Below are 23622 nucleotides of genomic sequence, written 5' to 3' on the forward strand. Positions count from 1 at the left end.
TCTTCTAAGGGTGGAGACATTACGAGCTGACAAACATGACATGTAAAAGGCGCGCAGTGGACTCGTCACAGGGTTTGGCGGTGGTTCGACTGTACGGAAAAATTGCACACGTTTCTCAAAGTACGGAAAAGTTGTTCCATCACCGTGTTTACCTCAGCTCGTTCTCGGGAAATCGTGCGGCTCGAGGCTGACGCTGCGCCTTTCCACTTGCGCGAAATCTCGGCCCATTAATCGTGCCCGTGCTCCTCTAATACATTCTATTCTATTCTAAGCGAGACAGATACGCGGCGCGGCCTGTTCTCTCGCGGAGGGTTTATTTACCCGTTAATTTATTAGCGTATCTTCGTCATGGCGTAGCTCGTAATCGAGCGCGACGGAGTTCGCGAGCACGGCGTGCCGCGCGAAGCAAAACGCTCGCTACCAGAACTCGCCGTATTTTAAACGGCAAGGAATCGCAACCGGACACAACGACCGGGAACACCTTTATCTCACGCTTGGGTCTTCATGTTCGTTGAAAAACCGCTGACGTGTATTTGCCGTGGAAATTTATACGCCTATTCACGGCCAATGTCCGTCCACTCCTCTGATATTAGAACCTGTAACTGTTTGATGAAGCTTTTACATCCGAGATAAATTACTCTGTATGTTTTCTACACGACAATGTACGTAGTTAGAAGAACGAAAGTTTTGGACGTTGTTCTAATTCGAGTTATACTCTAAAAGTCAGTCTCTCTTTACTACGATTAATAATTCGTCTTCCGTTTAGTACTAAATCGTTATTATCAAATGTCTGCCTTAATCGATAATAGGTTCTCGTCCATGAGTTCGCGCGGTTTTCGTTTCATATCGAATATTATATCTCATAACAATCGCCTATCGGCCATAGGTACGTCGTTCGATAGCTTTTCTGTTTTCTTCTTTCGTGCGACCGTATTTTTTCCGCGTATATTTTTCCGTGCCAATAACAAAGCGATCGTGGCGGCACTCGACAAGCAAATACCACCACTCGACCACTAACTAGTGTCGGACGACGGCAGCGCAGTGGTTAGCGAATGTTCGGAACCCGGGTTCGAATTCCGGTAACCGAATTCCGGATTTTTCTGCGAGGACGGCGTTAGCTCGGCCTTAAGCCTGAGGGTGGCTGTGTATGTATGTTGTCCGGGGTATTAGTAGCTGCTGCTGGTTGTAGATGCCGCTGCTGCTGTTGGAGTACTGCAGTATTTTTCTTCCTATTTAAGAATCGTGGAAGAAAAATCGGACCTTCGGTCGCCGGGATTCGATCCCGGGATCCGAACGTTCGTAACCTAAGGTGCTAACCACTGAGCTACCGTCGTCCGTTGCTAGTTAGTCTCGAGTGGCGGTATTTGTGTTGTCGAGTGCCGCCACAAGCCTATCGTACCGTTCGGCGGCTGGAGGACGGTCATATACGCATCCTCGATCTGCTCCAGGTATTGAGATTCGAGACAGCAAACTAGGGTTATGCACTTCGACCGATCGTCTGTTATGCCCGCTGCCTCCATTTGCTCTTCCAGTATACTGAACCATGGCCTTATACTTTGAGGCATAACTGGAGGAACGCGGGCCAGTAGATGGGCTGCAACGGCTGGATTACTCGCCATTTTACACAAACGCAAGAAAAAAAACAGAAATTAAAATCTCCGCGGGCCTCCAAGTTATGCTCCAAAGTATAAGGCTATGCTTCAGTACACTGGAAGAGCAAATGGAGGCATCAGGTATAACAGACGATCGGTCGAAGTGCATAATCCTAGTTACCTGCCTCCAGTCTCAATACCTGGGCAGATCGAGGACATATATATGACCCTCCCCCAGCCGCCGGACGATATGATAGGCTTAAGGCCGAGCTAACGCCGTCCTCGCAGAAAAATCGGATTTCGGTCACCGGGATTCGAACCCGGGTTCCGAACGTTCGCTAACCACTGCGCTGCCGTCGCCCGACACTAGTTAGTGTCAAGTGGTGGTATTTGCTTGTCGAGTGCCGCCACGTACCCCCTTACCGTTGTCGGACGACGGCAGTGCAGTGGTTTAGCGCCTTACGATTAATCGTTCAATAGATACGCAGATTAACGGAAACAAATGTTTCCAATATTCGCTGCCACTAATATAGTTGAAGCGAATGTTTCTTTCCACGACGACGTGGAACTCCGAAGTTGATTGGGAGATTGGTTCGCGGAATTCTTCGAACGATGAGTCCAAAAATTATCTCAACGTTGAGAAGTTGTAAATATTGACGGTGAATACGAAACCGCACGCACTTATCGACCAACTCGTCGGTTGATCTGCGAATCTCTCGCTTGTTACTCCATAGTGTGGAGTCATTACACGGTCTATCACGAGATCTCTGTTGCTCCTCTTTCTTTCTTTCATTCTTGCAGAAAATCTCTCTACAGTGCGCACGTATGAGAATTTTTCAGGAAGGAGAGACTACGAGGACCAAGGAGCATCCCCCTTTCTTTTTCGCGGTTAATAAAAGCCGCCCGCTGTTAATGAGAACATGGAAAGCCGACACTGAACGACTTCCAAAGAAGCGGTTCCCGTGAGCAGGTTCTGTCGCTCCTTTGACTAGGGAGTAATAGAGTATCGGGGCGGAGTATCTTACCGCGGAATGGAAAAGGGGATATTCGTATTTCAAAGGGACAGACCGTCATGCCGGCGCGATGCTCATTATGTTATAACTCGACTAAACATCAGGAGAAAAAGGCAAACGGTTATATAGCGTGTACGTCGGCAGCAGAGCTATTCAACAAGTTTTTAGAGTTTCGTGAATCTCGTTTGTTTGGTGTCACATCGTTTCCGGCAAAGGCGAGGATCGTGAAATTAGAAAAGTTTGTCCTTTCTCGTTCTTCGATGAAATACGATGGTAAGTCAACGATGTTTAGATGGCGACCACGTTGATTTTGTATAAATGGCGGCTGAAAGGAGGTCCATTGGAAAAACTATCATTGGTTATTTTGGCCAAGAATCGTGAAGCTGGAAGCACCAAGTGGGTGTCTAATTTCGTCGAAGAGGAGGGATTTCACGCTCGATCAACGCTGATTGGACAACGCCGGTCCGTTTGCTTTTATAACTTGGTGCTTTCGTACGCTCGTGCGCGCTCCCGTATGTACTTGCACAGAAGAGAGCGCCGAGCGTGTTATGTACTCTATCTATGCTTGTTGTCACAAATAACTAGTATTACCAAATTTAAGACTAGCGGAAAGGATACTATTGTATTTATTATTCCGCGATTTATTATTACTTGTACTTACTTCTCTTAAATAATTCTTGTTCTTCGCAGTCGAAGCTACGTGGCGAACAGAGTTCCCTTATGCAACAAGCATTTCGCCGGTCGAAGTTTAATTAAAATGGTAAAACGTTAACGGCTAGCTCTCTTCCAGAAACATTGTTTCTGTGAAAAACAAGAGAGGAAACGATTAATTTAGTTGTAAGCTTGTACGCCTTAAGAACGATATCGCAGCTCATTAAACATTGCACGGCCATTATCTGTGGTTACAGAGAAACGTTGCTGATTATTCGGAATGGAAGCATCAATCAAGCAGTCTACGTTATCGGTAGTTACGCGCGAATCGATCCATGTACGCGCATTTATTACAAGACCGTTAACAGAATACGTAAAAGCCCGAGATAGACAATAATTCTATCGGGCACAATACCATCGAACGTGCTTTACGACTATCCCATTCTTCTAGATACGTTCTACTCGCTCTTTCATTCGTTGCCTGGCCACAGTCAATAAAGAATCGACGGAACGAAGATCGAAAGTTAATTTCTTCGTTGTTGGAAGCTTCCCTGCAACACGAAGCGGCTGAAATCTAAAGCTCCGTTTGCACGTGTGGACATTCGAACGTTCGAGTTTGAAATTTAAAGTGCAAGCAACCCGAGCAATTTATAGTTGGCAATTATAGACTCACGTTTAGCCGCTGAAACTATGTAAATATATCGTGCCTTTTCTTCTTCCTGCGTCGTTCCTTAAGCACGGCGTCGACTGTTTCTGGAGCGGCGATCAAACTGAATACGTACCTTGTGCTTCGATCGATTGGGAACTCGTGATTGCACGAGCACACCGACAACTAAATCTCGACGACGCCGGTTTTTCTTTCATTCTGGATCGCCGCGCCTCAAACGAACTTCTCCTTTTGCTTCGCGGAAGCCTTGGTAATTACGAAGATCACCGTAACAGATTAACTTCGACTGAAGTATGGCCGCGTTATTTGAACGTTCGGAAATTATATAAAGATAGAAAAGATAAAAAAAATAAATTATTTACTATCATCCGTAGGGAACCGAACGTTCGAAAGTTGTGCCAAAAAGAAGAGACGCTGTAGGAAATCTAAAGCACCGTTGTATTCCCGAACTCTTCAGCGTGCCAACTGAGCCGTGAGCTAGGAAGTAAATTAACGTCGGAGGGCGAAAAATTTTCGGTGAATTATAGCGAAGCCGCCGTGCAAAGAGACAGTTCGTCTGAGATACGTTGCTATCAGATCGATCTTTCCGATGTCTCAGATCAACGCTGACAGATGCTACTGACTCGCCTGGTATTTGTTACACGTAGAAGATAATACACGTTATTATGTGGATCTAAAGTCGTATCACGAAAATAGACGGCTATGTAATTTATTGAGAATCGGTATTAATTTCATTCAAGGCACTTGTTTGTTTGTAGTAACTACAAGAACTATAGAAAGACTTAAATCTCGTCATTCCAACAATTTGATTTTGATACTCATATTTCACACGAGATTAATAAATTTGTTTAATACATACCAGATACCTTCGTCCTTTGCAGATTTTCCTCTTCGATCTCGAAGTATGGATGGAAAAAGATTGGAAGAAGGAAAAGAAGTACGTAAGTTCGTTGTTTAACTTGACGGAAAATATATATTTCCCAATGACAAAAGTTGCATTCCATAAAAAAGCATGGCAGAGGACTATAATCGCACAATCGTGACACGATCGTACATGTTTATCAGTTAAATAATATCGACAACATCCTCCCAATTTAACGGGGGAGTTTTTCTCGAACGTCTCGCTCGTAAATCTCGCTTCGCTGGGAATAAACGATCTTCTTTCCTTAACGATTATATCATTAAATCTACGCAAAGTTTGAACAAACATACAAAAAAAAAAAAAAAAGAAAAAATAAAACAAGGTAAACGATTAAAACAGTTCCACGAGTAACGTGCAAATCCTTTTTTCAAAAGTTGCAACAATCTCGATCGTCTTCTCTCACAGTCCGTTTCACGAATAATAACGAACGTACAATTTTCTTTATGGCACTCGAAGGAAGGCACTCTTGGCAAATGACGATAAAAATATATAATACTGGTGAGATGATATACCGTTCTTGCCAGCCACACCCCATTAGGTACTTATTCATATCTCTTTCTCTATTCCTATATTTCTTGTCTTTATTCTCACTTACAACCACTTACTTTCATCGTTTCCATCGTCCTTTTCCTTAATTACATATCGATTATTAACTCATGGATACATATGCAACCACTATGTATATGTCTTATACCACGATCCAGTTACTTAGTCTTTCCACCACTCGCGTTTACTATCCGATAAAATCCTATCTAACGTCACGATCGTTTCAATTACAGGGACTAGCTGGTTGACTGTTTGTCGCCGACGACTGCATCATGATCGACTGTACAGTGAGAATCGGTGACGTGGTTGCCACGGGGGTCACGGTGTCCGAATGGTGATGATGATGATGGTACAGAGCCGACGCGTAATACTGCTGATGATGGTGATGGTGGTGCGGATGATGGTAACCGCTGGTTTCCTCGTTGTTATTGTTGCTGGCAGCGTTGTCGTTGCTCTGATGATGATGGTGGTGACCGTGGTGATGATTATTGTTCACCGTAGCGCACAATGGCGACGTTGGCGACGGAGATGACTGCGAATTGATCAAGTTGCAGCTGGTGGCGAGGATGTCGTGAACCGTGTGAGAACTCGGCCACTGTAGACCGACGGAAGTAGCCGTCTGATGACCGACACCGGGATGAATAGCGGTCGGGGAAGACGGTGACAGCTTGCCCGGCGTCGTCGGCCCAACTGGAAACGCACCGGTACCAAATTGGTATGGAGAGGTTCGTTCGAATTCGATTATTCAGCGCTCGTATCAGGATGGAAGAAAGAGACGCGACTGTTGCCTGATATCCCGCGAGCTCGCTGCTAGAACTGAACGCACACTTCAAGTTGCGCTGGTGGAGAACGAAGTTTTTCTTTTTTGGACAGGTTTGCGTTTTTGTTCCTCCTCTCTGTCGTATCGGCATACGAACAGAGAGGAGGTGCCACACCTACTGTGTTCTTCCACCAATGTGTCACGTACCGTGCCCGGTAGGTTGGCGTCTCGAGCGAGGACTTTGCTCCGAATGCAACCCTTGAAAGCTATCAGGGAATCACGTTGATACTACGAAGGACGAAATTTCACCCAGTTCGTTCCATTTTATCTCAGAAATCACCCGAGTCGAATAAATGCTACTCGATCGAATAACAGCAAGATCAACTAAGTAACACGAAGACGGGGTGAAACTTCCACCACGATAGCCTTTAAGAGTTATCGATAATGGCACTTCTGATACCTATACGTATCTATGTATTACATTGTCATATATCGTTGATATAATTATCTAATACAGCGCGGATCAATGAGAACGCGGGAAACTGAAAATCGCAGAAAGTTCTCGCTCGAGGAAGAAGAACAAGAAGTCGCGAGATCATTGAGGCTACCAACCTTGATGATGATGATGATGGTGATGATGCGTTACAGCGGGCGGCGGCGTTGCGTGATAAGGCGTCGGCGGATACGGGACAGGACAAAGGGCGGCTCCAGCCGCGGCCGCGGCCGCGTACAAATGATGATGATGGTGATGATGCGCCGGATGATGGGGATGATGATGAATCGCGGTCGCCGCGCCGACCTTGTTCCTCAATATCCTCGAGATGCTGCTCACCGATGGCACGTTGTATTTGTCGCACACGCCATCCGACAACAAACGATCCCTGATCTCCCAAGCGAAGATACCAGGATCCTTCAGTTTCAATTGTTTGATATACTGGACCACCTTCGGGGTGGTGACACGGGGTTTGCTGCCACCGATCGCGCCAGGCAGTATGCTGCCTGTCTCGTGGTACCGGGCCAAGATCTTGCTGACACAACCATGGCTGACTCGCAGCTGCCGCGAGATGTCGCACGGCCTGATGCCCAGCTGTGCAAGCTCCACTATTCGCAACCTGACCGCATTTGGCAAGGGTCGGCCATTTACGAACACACCCCCTAATTGGTTCACCTCGCCGTACTGTTGCTGCTGCTGTTGTTGATGGGGCTGTTGCTGCTGTTGCTGCTGCTGATCTGCACCGAGTTCGCTCCCGTTACTCTCTGTCCGTAAACAACGTCGAACGGTGCATTAGCTTTTGGTAACTATAACAGCAATCGACTCGAGACGACCAGACTCGATATATCAATTTTATTTGTAGCTGTTGCTTCTTCAATTTACTCTTCGGCGGTGGGACATTCGTTGTACAATCTTAGGCTGCCCTCAGACTATCATTGCTATATCTATATGTAAATATTTCAAGGTTCTTAACTAAAAGGATCAACGTGTACATATTGTCAGTACAATATCGTTCAATATTTGTTGATCGTCTGGGAGAAATAGCTTAAAAATAAAGATTTTCTTCATTTATGTCGGAATAGAGCGAACACGTCGAGGGCAAATTCTCACCACTTGTGTATTAACTCTGGTCGTCTTCGTTGTGGTCGAAGAACGGTTGGAAGCAGTCGAAGAAAAATTAGGCAGCCACCTTGGGTCGGTCGTCTTTTTAAAACGTGGTTGATTACGTCGCGACCCTCCGGGCCCATAAAACTCTTAATAAATTTCTGCTTCATTCGGTCCTCTTATTTCGGATACGTGACACCCCGTTTCTCAATTCGAATCTCGCGTTCCGGTTCGCGGAAACAGCAACGCGACGTCGGCTTATAAAATCGTCGCGAAGGGAAAGCCATGGATAATTTTACGTTACGTTGGAACGTAAAACGAGCGGGTAATCTCGCATCGATTCGACGGGTTAGGCTACTAAATAACGCCACTATAATATACTTCGCATCGAGCCTTACACCTGGCGCCTGGGTTGGGTTTTAATGAGATGCAGATGTACGTCGGTTGCCTCTACTCGGCCGAGCTCGTCTGTAACAACCCTTAATTAGCGAAGCAATGCCCTAGCAATTGCCCCTAACTACGTTCCAAACCCACCTAAATTCCATTCTCCGGTAAGCAAAGACAACAACCCGTCACGAGAATAATAAGAGAGCTATCTTTAACTCGAGAGACCGATGCTCAAGTGTTGTTAGGACTCCCGGCGAGCACGTTAATTTTCCATTATTCAGGAAAACGCAGAGGATTTATAAGCGGCGCTCAAAATAGAATTTTTCGCCAATATGCAAATACCTCGTTCTATATTACTTTACGATCGACACGAAACAAATGTAAACGAGAACGAAAAGCAAAAGGAATTGAACGTCCTCCTTTTCGCAAACAGATGTCTTCTCGAGTGCAAAAACGTTAATGCGTTGACATCTTCCAGGTTCTTTGATGTCGAGGATCGAAAGCTCCTTTCTTCATTTTGCATCTATTTGAAGTAACGTGCAGTAGAAATAGAGAGGTGAACGGATATCCGTGAAGGAAGTACGAAGTCGTCATCGAGGAACGCGAGTGTACTTTCCTCCGTCCATGGAAGGGGCAAAATTTATGTGGCTTGGCCCTTTCTCCCTTCGGTTACGTCGGTCTCCATATTCCCTACCCATCGTCTCTCTTTTCTACGCGAACGCCGAGCTGACGTACGCGTTACGGAGAAGAGGAATAAATAAGAAAACCGCGGCGGAAAGGAGGGCTCTACGATGCCTCCGTGATTCCTGGAAGAAGAGTTTCGTCGGCGACGCCGCCGACCGTAGAGACGCGTTTTTGCGCGGCCACCGGCCACCATTTTTTTTTCTTCGTCCCCCTTTTCGACATCCCCTCGATCTCCCCGTAATGGCGGCTTCTTGGCAGAGGCGCGAAACACGCGCCCTTTACGCCACGTTTCCACCATCAACGATCCTCTATCAATTTACGTGGGGCAAGTTTGTTTTAGAACTCGCGGTGCTTGAAGTAATTTTCAAATGGTGCGATCTCGCGACTTTCGTTTCTTTCGCTGTTCGCTGATAGATATTTACTTATTTATCTATTTATACATGGAAAAATGCTCTATTACAGATTACAGTTACAATACTTCACCTACTCGACGTAGAGCAGTAAAGGCGAACAAAACAATAATATCGTGTAATTTAAAAGATTACATAAAAACAACGATATAATTTTGACGGTTGTAATTAATAACACGTAGAATGGAAGCTTCGAAGGATTTGAAAGATTCAGGAAGAAAGTCTACGGAGTTACGTATTTCATTGCTGTGCATATACACGTTCTACTGGACGGATCAGGGTAAAGTAAGTTAGCTGTGTAGTAATTTTGTGAAAAAAAAAAGCGGAGAGAAACGAAAAGGTCTGGAAGGGTCGTTGAGTCGCATTTTACTTGATGTTAGATTTATATTAGATTGCTATATTTTATATTAGATATGGTATATACGAGCGATTAAAACAGTTCATTTTTCTGTTAATAAATTTAAACAGGAAGATAAGATCGTCAATGCGTCTACGTTCTGCAGAAGAACGTAGACGAAGGGAGTTTTGAGCGAGCTCATAGCTGTGATCGTTTTTTACCATTGGACTTTCTTCGTCTTATCTATCCAGTTATCGTATTAATAAAGCGCTTCAAAGACAAGGGTGTTCCGATTTTAATACCTTTACCGCAATTTTACTACTTTTCGAGTTAGCGCATATATTAGACACTGTATTGTGAGTTACACGAGCTATACGCTCGACATAATTTTTATCCACCGTTGACAGGTTCGAAAATATTATCTTTAATCCAGAAAAAGCTCTCCGGTTTTAATCGAAAGACAAACGACGAGGCGATTTTCGAAGAATCACCCCGCTAAAAGCAGCGAGTTTTTCAGCGGATCGCCGATTCGTGGAACGACCCCGACGTGGCCCGTTAAACTCCAACGATTTGGACTTAATGACCCGCGTTACATTAAAACTCCGTCTTTTTGCCGGCGAACCGTTCGATCGCGAGGGAGCAGCGCGGGCTCGTTAAACGGAAGACAAGCCCCGTGGTTTATGCGTGCTCCTCGTCGGCTCTCTTCTATAGGTGAGTAATTAATGAAGGGATAAACCGCTCGCATGATAGATTTATAATTACGATGAATTTCCTTGGCTCTAGAGCTGTTCCCACGAAACTGTCGACAACTCGCCGAATCGAGATTACGCTCGCCATAGAATTGGAAGTAAAGTGGAATTAAAAATTTGTCGGACGAGACAGAGACGTTGAAAGATAAAATTTCTAGGCTGCGAGATATGGAGCCTGTTTTAAGAAATAGGAATATTTGTTCTAACTTCTCGTCTTTATAAATAACGAAAATGTAAAACAATTATTATCTTCGTGATTGTTTACAGAATAGCACACCTTACGTTCAACGAAATGTTTCATTTTTTATGCGATCTAAGGGAAATATTTTTCTTACTCCTCGAGCATTAGTCCTCGAGTCTTAAAGGACCTAAGCTCTAGAAACCCAATAAGGGTCGGCAATAAATTCTCGGCGGTTTATAGGTTTCTCCCTAAGTCTACCAGCTTGTAAGTCCACCCGATAACAGGAACGAAAACATACTAGATTCGAGAAGACAAATATCGAAATCTTATAAACCAATTTAGACATTGCTCCATACATTGATCTCTTTGTAAAGCATATGGAGAAGAGTTTCGCCTTTCAGTATTGTTACAACGAATATTAATTGGCTGTGAATATATTTCACTTTCAATAAAAGTGACATGCTTTTCAATTACTGGAAAGTGAAGCTACCCTCCTTATTGTAACAATCCTATCGATCGAAATGTAATTGACTGATCCACATATGTCTCATTGGTATAAAGAATACAAATTCGCAACAAGTTTTGCCAGTTTATAGTTGTTTATAGTACCAGTTTATAGCGCTAAAGATATTCATCTTCAAGGTTGAAAGTTTTAACACGTAATCCCCCGTAGTAAGGTCGCTGGAAAACTGACTTTTTGATCAATTACGGAAAAACCGGTTTCACAAAGTTGTTGGGAAACTAATGTTCTGTAAAACGACTAGAAGAATCCTTCTTTTTCAAGTGCAGCTCCGACCTCGCCAGTTTCGAATAAAAATAATCGTGGAATATATAATATCGTGCAAAATATCTCTATGTTCTAATGCGAAATTGTCATTCTGTCCATTTACGTATTATTTTTTAGTATGTGCGTGCAGGAAGTGCAGACAGCCAAGAAATTTCTTTCTAGGGAAAGAATCTTAGACATACGCGAAGAATATGGCTTTCGAGCCTCAGCGTGTTTTACTTTCGAGGGATGTCGTCGCGCTACGAATATCTTTAAGCTTGATTCACACTAGCGATCACGGTACGGTCAGATCACATAGAGTGAACCGTCGGTGAAAATCGCTATATACGTAATTCAAGAGGACCATTCACAGTAGGCGGGACGATCGGCTCAAATAAAAATCTGTAGACCGTAGCATCGATATAGTAGCAATCAAAACGGCGGTCAATGCGGTCAACAGTCGAAAAAGGACACCGTGGGCAAGCGTTTGATTGATCGTGATCTGACCGTAACTTTGACCGCTGGTACGAATCAGGCTTAAGAACTGGAGCGGCGAATTGTAAACGTTAAAGTATACTCGAGCTCATACCTATCAGTGTTAATAAACTCTACACCGTCAATGTTTCTCGGTTGACAGTATCAGAGAAAAAGAAGAATGTCCCGAACGGGAAAGAGATCCTCCGGGTGCAGAGCATGTGTGCAGACACACACGCGTGCACGGTTCACCCTCCTCAACGATGAATACGTGTATTACACGCGTGTAAAATGACTACACGCGTCGGACCCTTTGATGTCGGCCATTTATCACTGTAGACCGGAGAAAAAGTCTAATAATATTGCGTGCACCGCGACGTTCACGCGCGTGTGCGCGCGTGAAATGGCCAGATCGTTGGTTCCACGCGCGCGATTCGCAGACGTATGCGTCCACTCGATCTTCCTACGACGATATATTCCACCTCGATTCGCGGGATCCGAGAAATTTGAGCGGTTCTTCGCGTAGACGCAGGGGAAAAGGGAAGAAAGGGAAAGAAAATGAAATGAATCACAAGCGAATCAACGGAAGCTTTATAGGTTAACAGACGATTTTACCACAATCGTGGGTTATATTAGAGAAACGATGGAAGTCGACGTCATGCTCGTGATCGAGATTGATAGCGCGAGTCCAGGCATAATTGATAACGTCAAACCGTGACACGGACATTACGTTGAATGGTCGATTGATCGAAAACCATGCGGACCAAAGGTATATGATACCTTTATAGAGATAGGTCGCCTCCAATTTATGTAAGTTTATAGAACGAGCTTCGAGAGATCGAGTTTAAGTACTTTTATATGTTAATAATTTGTACTTCTCCCGCTTGGATTGCAATTCGTAACATTTCAGATACGTTCCACATGAGCTGTCGTATCAGGTAATTTATGTTCTCGTTATTTTGCCAAACATTTTGAAATTTTCTCTTCGAATCATAATTTGAATAGGTTCCAGATATTTTCAATAACGTTCAACTCTAGCATGACATGCTACAATTTATGCAGCAATATAGCTGCACGACACAGTATAGCAATGTATCAAATAGATCAGTGCACGAGCTTTTACACAGGTTCGGTAATAACATGGACAGCTAACGACAATCTGACGTTTACGATGCGCAACTGAAAAAGTGAAACATGGTCCTAACTCGTCTCGCGCGTGGTCCTAAATCTCTTCGATCTCGCTCGTAGCTATATATGTTGTTATTCGTGTAAACCGTAAACGATCCTCCAATTATTTCTCGTGGCATGCACGCTTCGTTTTCCAAGGAACGACGAAGAAAACGATAAAAAGCAGCGAGCCGGCGAGACGACGAGGGAAGGATCGACTAATTTGGTAGCTGGAAATTTGCGAAAACGATACCGGGGAGGCGGAACAAATTGTCGCGGATAAAAGAAGCAGCAAAAATCGGCTGGTGCACGCTGCTGGTGTATAAGTAGAAAAATTGAACGACGGACGCGCGAGTCCGTGATGTGGGCGTACACCGGACGAGTGATGGATGTCAGTGTCACCCTCGAAAACACGTGTTCCGCTTACATAGATGCCCGAAACGCGACCAGTGTTTGTCTACCATTCTCACTCGCTAATTATCGACCCCTCTGCCTATCCCCTTTGTCGGCCTCTCGCTCCTCTTTTATAGAAACGGATCTTTCGTTTAATTTCCGCGCTCGTCTGCACCCCGGCGCCCACATGTCACTGATTAGTTCCTTCCAACGCAAATGCCGCGCCGTGTCGAAGATTAAAGGTTCTTCGTTTTACACCGTGAACGTGGAACAAGTTGAAACGGTCTGAAACGATCTGGAGCAAGTTTTGGCTCGAAATCCATCGAATACAGTGGTACAGCACTGAATGGCACTGCTCTGTATCGCTCACCTTCACGCATTACTGCGTTGTTTTATTTGTATATATGTGACATTTTCGGCCAATACGCCTGCCCATCTCTACGATTGCGTTGAGTTTGTACGAAACAATCAGACCTACATTCCTTGCTTCAGTCTTTTCCATCCAGCTCCATACATCGTTAGAAGGTAGGCTTATTTAACGAATATTCTGAAAGAAAATAAGTTCGAACTGCTTATATGGAACTTGACAAATGGAAACGATGTTTTCAAACATAAGAGGATTTCGATCAGGTAAATTCGAAGCTTTATGAATACTTTAAGTAGAAGATTAGTTGTCGATATCCTTGTGGTAGCTTTCTATTTGCTTCAGCTTTCTATCGAACAATATCCAATGATATTCCTAATATTTAGTTTCTGCCTTTCATTGCTCGACCTATCATTCTTATAAAATTCCTTCCAAACTTATTAGCAGTTTAGGTTTCCTTCAAATCTGATCAAAGCAGCTACTCATTTTGAAATTCAGAATCGATCCGAATAAAGCGGAACATAATCTCCTACGATTAACAATAGAATGTCATAAAGCCACATCTTTGTACTAGAACTGACTCGTATTCGTACTACTACGCATTGAACTTGGTCTCATCGCTAGCGTACAGCGTTCGGTAATTAATTAAATTAACGAAAGGATAGTTAACGAGGTGGAGTCGCGGAGCTAGTTAGGATTCGCGAGATCGTTTCATGGAATGGAGAATATTCTGAAGGGTCGTGAATCTTGATATTTAGCCGAAATACTTAGCGGAATACCGAGTCGATGCACGAGCATAGATTTATAACACGTGCTCACGTTGAATCCGCAGACGTTGAAAATAGTCCTGTCATGTTTCATCATTATTTCCAGAGGCCTCATAACCTGGGCACTGGCCAAATAGAATTGTTAGGACCTATGTGCCATCTCTTACGCAGTCATAATGTTAATAATTAACAAAAGGGCGTTGAACATATGCCTCCGATTCGCCGTATAACAGCGCGTTAGTTCGCGAATCTCTGTTACTTTTCTTCGATTCTGCTGTGAGACCGAAAAGATTCTCAATAATTCGAACGGGATTTCGCGTAATCTAAAAACTGGGAATTGTAATCGAATCGTCTATCGCGTTCGATCCAAGTATAGCAATACACGTTACATGTTACATGCAAGTAATATAAATCGTAAATCATGTCGCGTTATCGCGAATGGTTAATTTATATATGCCAGGAATATATTCTTCGCGAACTCTTTAAGAAAAAAACTCGTCGGATCCCGACATCGAAAGAACGGATTTTGAATTTTTTTCGTCGATTAGCAGAGAGTCTATTTATAAGCGTGAAATTTATGCAACTCGATGCACGAGGAAATTAATTATATGCTAATCGCGGTACATTTTTCATGATAACCTCGTTTGACCTCGTCGAACATAGTTTCATCATAGCTCTGCCGATTTCCACATGCGGCTGCCGAGCAAACCGAGTGTTACGATGATTTTCAATCGAACTGTCTGATCTCTCTGCTAACGAAACACGATTATCTCGTCAAGCAACTCTCCTCTTCAAAATTGTTCACCATGACGTTTATGTTCCCTGTAAATATCCAACCATTTCCTTTGAACTTTAAGCTCAGTTTTCAACCACGGCCGATAATACTGATCGTTTAATGTTAATTTTCTCGCGACATCGAGCCTGCACAATTCAACTTTTTAATCATCAGTTAAATCGCGATTTTGAAAGCGTCTCTTCTCGTCGACGAAATTACGCACTCGTTTTATTCATTAAGCGTTTAACGAATAGATTTGTGAGTTTCCCGCGCGATTTCTACTCGGCTTCCCTTTCCCTCCGAGAGACCGTACCTTTCTTCGCGCAACCTAAAATACACGCGTGCAAAATTTATCTCGCACACGCGTGTGCGTGAGGCCGGCTCACATCTGGAATACGCGATGACAGTGGGACCGAAATATATTCGATCGACGAACAAAAAACGCGCTCCGCCGAAAATTACGTTCCCTTTTTTCACTTAGATCCTTCGGACGCGGCTCGATTTTCGTTAAATTAAACAAATAATATTCCTTTCGCCTAAATGATTAATAACGACCTTCCCGTTCCATCAAATTTTGTCTCTGCGCACTAGGAAAATCGGCCAAAGGAATCAAAATACGAGATATACGACAGACTTTGTCCATATACTCTACAAAAACAGAAATCACAGAAATTCCCCAATAATGCAGCATCGCTCAAAATAAAACGATTTTACGATGCAGTTCGATGAAACGATGCTTTAGAAACGTTCGGAGTACGTATTCGCAAGACCTTGTGGAGTTTGTAATTTGAAGTTAGCAGACTTGCGAATCTAGATATGAGATTTCTAAGGAAATTTATCGATCGATCGTTTTGTCTATTCTGGCACATCGTTCTCTATAATATACCGAAGGCAGAATCGAGAGAGTTAAGTTTTCCTAGAGAAGACGAAGACCGCGAAGATGAATACCGAAGTAAACGAAGAGCGAGCCGTAATTGAAAGCATGTTCTGTGCCGAGACGAAAATTGCTACTCGACTCTGAATGCTATAGAGTCGCGACAGGTTTTTGGGATGGGCTATTAGAAGAAACCCCTGTGGCGGGCCGCCAGGATCTTGAATCACGAGACGAGTATGCAAAACTTCACGTCCAAATCGTGCAAGTAATAACTTGTCAACGATACATCTCCGGATCGTTTCGCCTTACGATCGTTGTTTGTGGATGACTATATGCCGTATCTAATAGTCCATACGATACGTTCCACCTTGCCACGCTTTCATAGCCAAATCGCGATCCACGCTACATTACCTGAGCTACAGTCAGAGGATTAACTTCGTTAATATCAGTCGAGAACATTCTTTCGTCTTTTCATTCGCAATTTTTCATTTTCATTCCTATAGGTATGTGCAAATCAAAGGTTTCCGTTCATAGGCATCACGGTACACTTGGCGAGAAGTTCAATGAACCTGAAAAGTCATTGAAAAATTATCAAAACCATCAAGAGTTGTCGTTTCGCGTGAAACGTTAGACTATAAAGGACTCGTGTTATGTATAGACTATGGATGATTTTATAATATGCATTCAGACTTTGAACAGATTTTTTGGAATATCCGATCTAATTCACCTTCAATTTCTCTAATAGGATTTAGATTAGCAAACTTTCGAGATCAATCATAGCTTATTATAATACTATATCATGTTGCAATGCAAATAATTTGGACAAATATTAGGTTGCTGCGTCGCATACAGAAGTTTGATCGATTAAATTGTTTCTTGAATACTTTCAATTAATCGTGAAGTGTCGTATAAAACTGGCAGGTGTCTTGATGCTTAGATACGAACGAGAGCGTAGGATCAAATAAACAAATTTAACTACGTTAAGCAGGCAATATAAATGTGAAAATAAACAGAAATGTGTTTCTTATTCCAATTGAGATATTTACATAGTTTAATAGTTTACATCGTTTACCGTTTACAACGCGTCGATTATGATGAGATCGTCGTCCAATAACATTTTACTGAAAGTTCCATAATCCCGAAAATATGATTCTGAGAACGAGAGAGACACGTCAAAGTGTTGCTTAACAGTGGCAAAAAAGAAGATATCATCTCTTACGTTTTGGGTAATCTACTATTTACGTATTTAGCGATATCGCGACGCTTAAACTGCTCGAATTAGCGTTTACGTTTGCCAGGAATTTAGATAAATGCAATTTAGTACATTTAGATAGTAATTGGTAGACAATCGTTTTAGCTTTACTTCGTAAGGCAGTGTTTTAACGTTCTTACAATTAAACCCGATGAAACATCCAGAATGAAACATTTTACCATTCCATACGACGATGTTTTAGGAGCGTTCGGAGTATTTGCAGGACCTTTAGGAATCTGTAATTTGTAGGTAGCAAAGTCAAAAGTCATAGTAGCAAATACGGAGGTTCTCCTACGAAATTAGCTTTAAAAGGGTCGAGAAATTAACGACCAAATTGTCGCGAAGTTTTCAAACCTTCTGAGAGTGCTGAAAGAGGATTCGAAACATCCCTGAGAAAGGAAGTCAGAGACGGAACAGTTGGTAGGTAGCTCGAGACAACTCCAGAAGCTAGCACAAGTATTTGAGCAGTCCTTTGTCAACTGGACCCTTTAAAAGCTAGCTTCCTTGTTTAACTAGAACAAACGGTACTAATTGAACGCTAATGAATCTGTAACTGCACATTGTCTGACAGTGTCAATAAGACGCGAGACGTCCTCCCGAATTTTTCATAGCGAACAATCTGATTTTCTACTTAGACTACAGAGTCGAACAGTATCCTCCTTTCATCCAAATTAACGCGAAAATCTTTCCCAATGTTGTCTATAAAAAGCTACATGAAATGTTCAAACCTTATAACAGACGAGCTAAATCTTTGTCCTCGTAAGAATTTATTAATCTTAATTTTTTAGCTTTCCCTTTGTATTATTAATTTGCACAAGCAGATATCGGAAATCTAACAACAAAACATACGCATTTATTCCCGCTACGTTTGATATTTTCATTTTAATCGTAATCTTTTATGTTACGAGTCCTATCTTATCTATAGCTAATATATATCTATATATCCTAGCGTTAAAGCAAAAGTACAACATTGTTTCTAACTAGTGCGGATCTCACAGTATGTACGATATTTCTTATAATATTTAGTAGGTGAACTAAATCTTTGTGCTCGTAAGATATGAATTTGCGTAAAAATCGGCAGTCTAACAATGAAATACACCTGTTTATTTTCGCTACAACGCATTACAGGTCTATAGTTCTAGCGTTAAAGCGAAAGTACAACAATACTATTCTAACTGGACCCCCACAGTAGCAGTGAAGAATTAAGCATCAGCCGACCAGTGCATTAATCGTTTAATTATTCCACGTCGATAGCAGCGTGCACATTACGAGCATTGTTAAACGCGATTGATGAATCTCAACGTCCACAGATAGCTTTGTGAAACGGTTCGCGATCAGTGCAAAATAACGGAGGATCGTTTAACGGTCAATCGTTCGTTGCGAAGTGCCATGACAAATTTGTATCGTCCGCCGTAATGTCTCACCCACGTAAACAGGCGTGAAGGAATACAAAAGGAACATAAAACATCGTTTTATCTACAGAATACGTTTCCAATGTGCCGCGGTTACATATCGAGGTCTTGAACCGTACATGTGGCTACGGGTGTATTGGTGTCAATGACTTCGGAGATTGTCAACGTCATTGGAGAAAAAACCAGAGCCCGATAACACAGGCGTTTTAAACCGACTCAAACATCGCCTCGGTTTCCATCGTTCTTCTTTCTACTCGCGCTGCGAAATTTTACCGACTTTCACAACGATCGTCGCGGTCGGTCGTATTAAAATATACCCTTCGAAGTAGAATAACATTTTTAAAATCGAATCGATGTACTTGGATTTCCTTGAGAAGTTGGAAGAATTAACGCGCCGAATGACGCGTAAGAAACTTTCGAAAAAAGTTACGATCGGTCAGCGATAATAAACGTCGCTTTTTACAACTTTTCCGTCCGATATTGTAACGAAAAATTAAACGATACGTTTTGCAGATTTATGCCAGTTACGTTATAGTACGCGCTGAAAATTTCATCGGAACCGGTGAACGTTGCTACGAGCTACGAACGATCGAAAATAGCGAGAAACGCAGTTTTCCACGGTTTTCAGCCTGAAATCTAAAGCTCGTTTCCGTATAGACCTATTTCGACGAATTAACGTAACCGGCTGTATATTTATCATTTATCATCAAGAAAAACACGACTCGTACGATTAGATATTTCCGGATTTCTATAAATATTTATAAATATTTAAAAAAAGGACCTGTACCGCGTATACTGTCTACGCCTCCTATAATTTATTCCATGTTTCCTGCACAAAGTCTTCGTCCTAATCGAATCCTTTTTGGGGAACGCTCGAGTTAATAGATTTTGTAATTATGCGTAAGTAAGATGGATAGGTTGGCTGGCGATTCGTGCATGTACGAAATAATGTCGCGCGTCCATACGTCTGTGTAAAGATCGGTATTGCTGCAAGGGTAACGATAGATCTAGGTCATCGGCAGCGTTTCGCGCGTCACAATAAACGTGGAACATCATCGAGATTTATGATCCTGCGTTACCAAAATGTAGGTCATCGTGCACTCGGTTCAGCATCGTCGATCGGACGTGTCATTCCTCCATCGTAGACGTTTCCCAAAAAAGATCAACACATTCGCAATTGTCATACGTTTTGCAACTATCATATCATCGCGGATACTCGTCGCCGAAGTAAGATCTAGAAAATTCTTATTAAATCGAGTTCATCCACTGCCTCTGGAAATGACAATATCGTCAACGTACAATACGATCGACATTGTTCAAGGAATAAATTTCTTTTTCAGATTTGTCGCGATAAGAATAATAATAATAATAAAATCGAAGAAGAGGAAATCGGAGGATAGCGTAATAACAGCCAACGTTACGATAACATATATCAGAGGAAACTCTCTCCGTATTTCCAAAGATCTGTTTAGTTAACAGAAATGCGCAGTTGGCTGGACGTTTCACCGGTATCTGGTGGCATAGATCATGCTCCCCGAGAACCGTCTGCGAAACAGTCTCGTTAGGACGGTCCACTTCGATATTCGTCAAGCCAGAAAACGCCGCTGACATAATTATTAAACACCGAACGGATTCGTTGTACGCTTCGTGGCCACGGCCAGTCCCGATATACGGTTGCTACGCCTGGTCGAGAGTTTCAGAAGGAAAAGAAAAAAAAAGGAAGAAAGATCGAAAGCAGAGCGATAAGGAGCCGAGGAGGGCATCCGGCACCCAGCAAGGTCAAAGGTTTCTGGAGAAATGAGTACAGTATACTTTCTATGAATGGATCGACTCGTAGCATCTTTCACGCGAATTATTCCACCATTTGCCAACTATTTATATTTATACTCAAGCTTTCGCAAATCGTATCGATCCTATCGGTTGTCCAAGTCAGCACGCTATTCAGCTTACGTACGCTAATGCGTACGCTTTCGCCCGTATGCAATAAGTAAATAAGTAAATAAATTTCTGTTTCCGCATATTTCTTCTTCTTAACTCTGCTATCAGTTCTTTGGATCGCTTTTTTAATCCATTAACGCTTCGTTATTGTTGACGAATCTCTAACGTTTGAAAAAGGTATAGAATACGACAGGATCGTTGCTGATACGTATAATTTTCCATTGTAAGCGTATGTTAAATGTCAAACGATAAAGATCATTTGTTGAAAAAAAGAAGAGCGAGATTGGGATTAAAAAATTGTAATATGAGTCCTCCTCCGTTAACAAATTTCTTTTGAAACATCGTCGTTGATACGCATTTCTCGTAAATGGATTGTCTAAAATTTCTCTCGAGCAACTACATGGTAAAAATGATTGAAAACGAAACAGAAAGCTTCGTTGGACGATAACGTACGATCGAGGAATGATCGAATATTGTTTGTCGAGACTGGCAGAGCCGATAGAAAAGATTTAGATGCATTCTAGCGATCGTAAACAAAAAACTCCAGTGAAACGAGCTTGTGCACGGTGTTTAGATGCGCTCGTGTTGGTAGATAATTCTGGCAACCTATTTCATTATCGTACGCGATTCGCTTGAAATTAATAAGTGGCGAGCGACGGCGCCACACCAAGATACAACCAAGCGCCACGTCTCATTTAATTATAAATTCAATTAGGTCGAAGTTGATTGGCATATGCAAACACATCGCGCGCCATCGAGATTCGATCTTTCATCTCGTCGAACAGTCGCATTCGGGCAAAAACGTACGAGAAGAAAATGAGTTTCACTAGGAGACCGGCGTCCAGACACCCGCGATTCATCGCTCTGTATAAAGTTACATCACGCTTTGAAATTTCGCCGCAGATAAGGCGCGGATAGTCCCATTAATCGCGAAACAGAAATAACGTGACGCTAACATAACTCAAAGTTTGACGAAAGTACATATCAAGCGTGGTAAATCAATTCTATGGCATGTGACGCTAACGTAAGTTTATGCCAATGTAATGTAACAACTACATAGAGCAACATATCTCTTGTTTTTAGCAAAACATCGGTGTTCGATGTATCGTTACGAACGTTGACTATCTCTTAATATTTTACAATTTCGGAGAAGACGTAACAACTGTCCTGAAACTTTCGAGCGAAGCTTCTTGTATCCAACAAGTTCGAAGGTTCTGCTTGTACGAGTTTCAACTTTTCGATCGCGTTAGTTTCATAATTAGACGGTTTAACAAACATCGTTCAAATATAATTTTCCGCAGATACGTTTCTGATATTCTCCAGCTATTTTCAGCAACATAAAGCAAATTCTTCTTCGACTGTTCCAACTGTTCCAACAAACCAGGAATGAATTTCTCCTCAACATCTAGCAATGTTTATTAAAAAAGGATTCAGAGGTACGTTACGTAATCGCAGTTACGTTGTCATATGGTATGAACACGAAGTGGGAACTGTAGGAGCAATTTCTCACCTAGCACGATGGGATCCATGAGGAAGAGCAGCCTTGCAGCCGTCGGCTACGCGCAACGCGGTTCCTCCAGTTCCTCCGCAGACCTTGTCCCGTTCACTCCGCTTTAATTATACTATCCAGGCTGATCGCGCGATTCGCTTATTCGATCTTTCGATTTGCCGATCTCGGTAATAGCTTGCAAAGCTCGTCCAACGATCTCATAAAGTCTGCACTCCGTTCACCGTGCACCAACCGTGTTCCTTCGACTATCAGCATCCCTCCCGCTTCACATTTTCCACCGATACGTGCAACAGATCGCTCCGATCGTCTCGAAGAATCTCGAACGATCTTCCGATCTTGAGATTCTCCTATCGTACACGTAACAACGAATAACAGAATACGTGGGTAATTAGCTTCGCCGAGGAGGTATCGGTAAGTCACTTGGGCGAATACGGAAAGGACACGCGAGCCAGGTGAAAGGTGGAGAACACTGGAAGAATCGAGTGGTAACGAGCGTGAAGGGAGCCACGCCGCCTTCCTTCGTCGTCCTTCATTCACGCGCACCGAAGGGGGACACTGAAGGCGTTCTCGCGGCTGTCCACGGAAAAACGCGACAATTGAACGGTAAATAATCCGGTGCGCGGCACCGTGTCCGTGTGCACTCGCCCTATAAAAGAAGAAACGTGGACATAAACGAAAAAGAGGAACAAGAGAGAGGGACAGGGGGAGGGAAGGGGCAGCGAGAACGAGAAAGGCAGTAACAGCGGAGTCGCGGCTAGACGAGACGAAAAAAGAAGCACGGACACGGTCAATGGTGCGCGGCTCGCCCTTCGCTGCCTCACTGACTGGGGCGACAGATTTACCAGAGCAGAAATAAGAAATCTCCTCTCCGGCTAGTAGCGTAGCCTTTAGAACGCGGTCCCCCGCCTGCTCTCTTGTGTAAGTAGACTCCATCTACGCGTATACGTGTACGACACACGAATTAGCATAGAAAGAGAGAGAGTATCTTTCGTGATTGAACGCGTGTGTGCGTGAAAGAACGTACCCACCTACCGTGCACTCTTGTTTTAAGCGTGCGTGATCGTGCATACTCGTCGCAACGAGAGCGAATAAGAGGAAACGTAAAGATTCGGCGAGAGCGAGTGAGATAAGATATAGAGGAAGATCCTCATCCGTGCAAGGAAGATTAAACGAGGATAGAGAGTGGAAATGAGAGAGAAATATGCAAAGAAGTGCGGGTAGAAAGGAGATGGAAGATGAGAGGGCTGCAAGTGGTCGATCGACCAATCGGTGGCCGCTCACACTAAAGCTCTGCGCACACTTCTGCGCATCCGTGTGATCGACCAAGTAAAGTACATGCTCTCTTGTAATTATGATCCCTTGCTATTGTGTGCGCCGGAGTAGGAGTACTGGTGCGCACGCTCGACCAAGCACGGCCAATAATCACGATGGGAC

General features: G+C 43.2%; 1 protein-coding gene across 2 annotated transcripts; it reads right to left on the reverse strand.

Annotated features, from left to right (window-relative positions):
• Nucleotides 1-4917: 4917 nt before the first annotated feature.
• Nucleotides 4918-23542, reverse strand: LOC122571501 (paired box protein Pax-1-like). 2 transcript variants are annotated; one of them, XM_043735314.1, is made up of 3 exons: nt 22189-23542; nt 6764-7381; nt 4918-6081 (listed from the first exon to the last, which is right to left on the reverse strand). In XM_043735314.1, the coding sequence occupies exons 1-3, from the start codon at nt 22205-22207 to the stop codon at nt 5615-5617; spliced, it is 1104 nt and encodes a 367-aa protein (XP_043591249.1). In that variant the 5' UTR covers nt 22208-23542; the 3' UTR covers nt 4918-5614. The 2 variants fall into 2 exon arrangements, with proteins under 2 accessions (XP_043591249.1, XP_043591248.1); XM_043735313.1 differs by having other exon boundaries at nt 6764-7408.
• Between the last annotated feature and the right edge of the window lie 80 nt (nt 23543-23622).

The sequence above is a fragment of the Bombus pyrosoma genome, linkage group LG10, assembly GCF_014825855.1.
Source record: "Bombus pyrosoma isolate SC7728 linkage group LG10, ASM1482585v1, whole genome shotgun sequence".
Lineage (NCBI taxonomy): Eukaryota > Metazoa > Arthropoda > Insecta > Hymenoptera > Apidae > Bombus > Bombus pyrosoma.

Coding starts and splice junctions, on each gene's coding strand:
- LOC122571501 (XM_043735313.1), bottom strand. Junction 6,082..6,763: donor CCATCATCATCATCATCAAG/GTTGGTAGCCTC, acceptor GTGCGTTTCCAG/TTGGGCCGACGACGCCGGGC.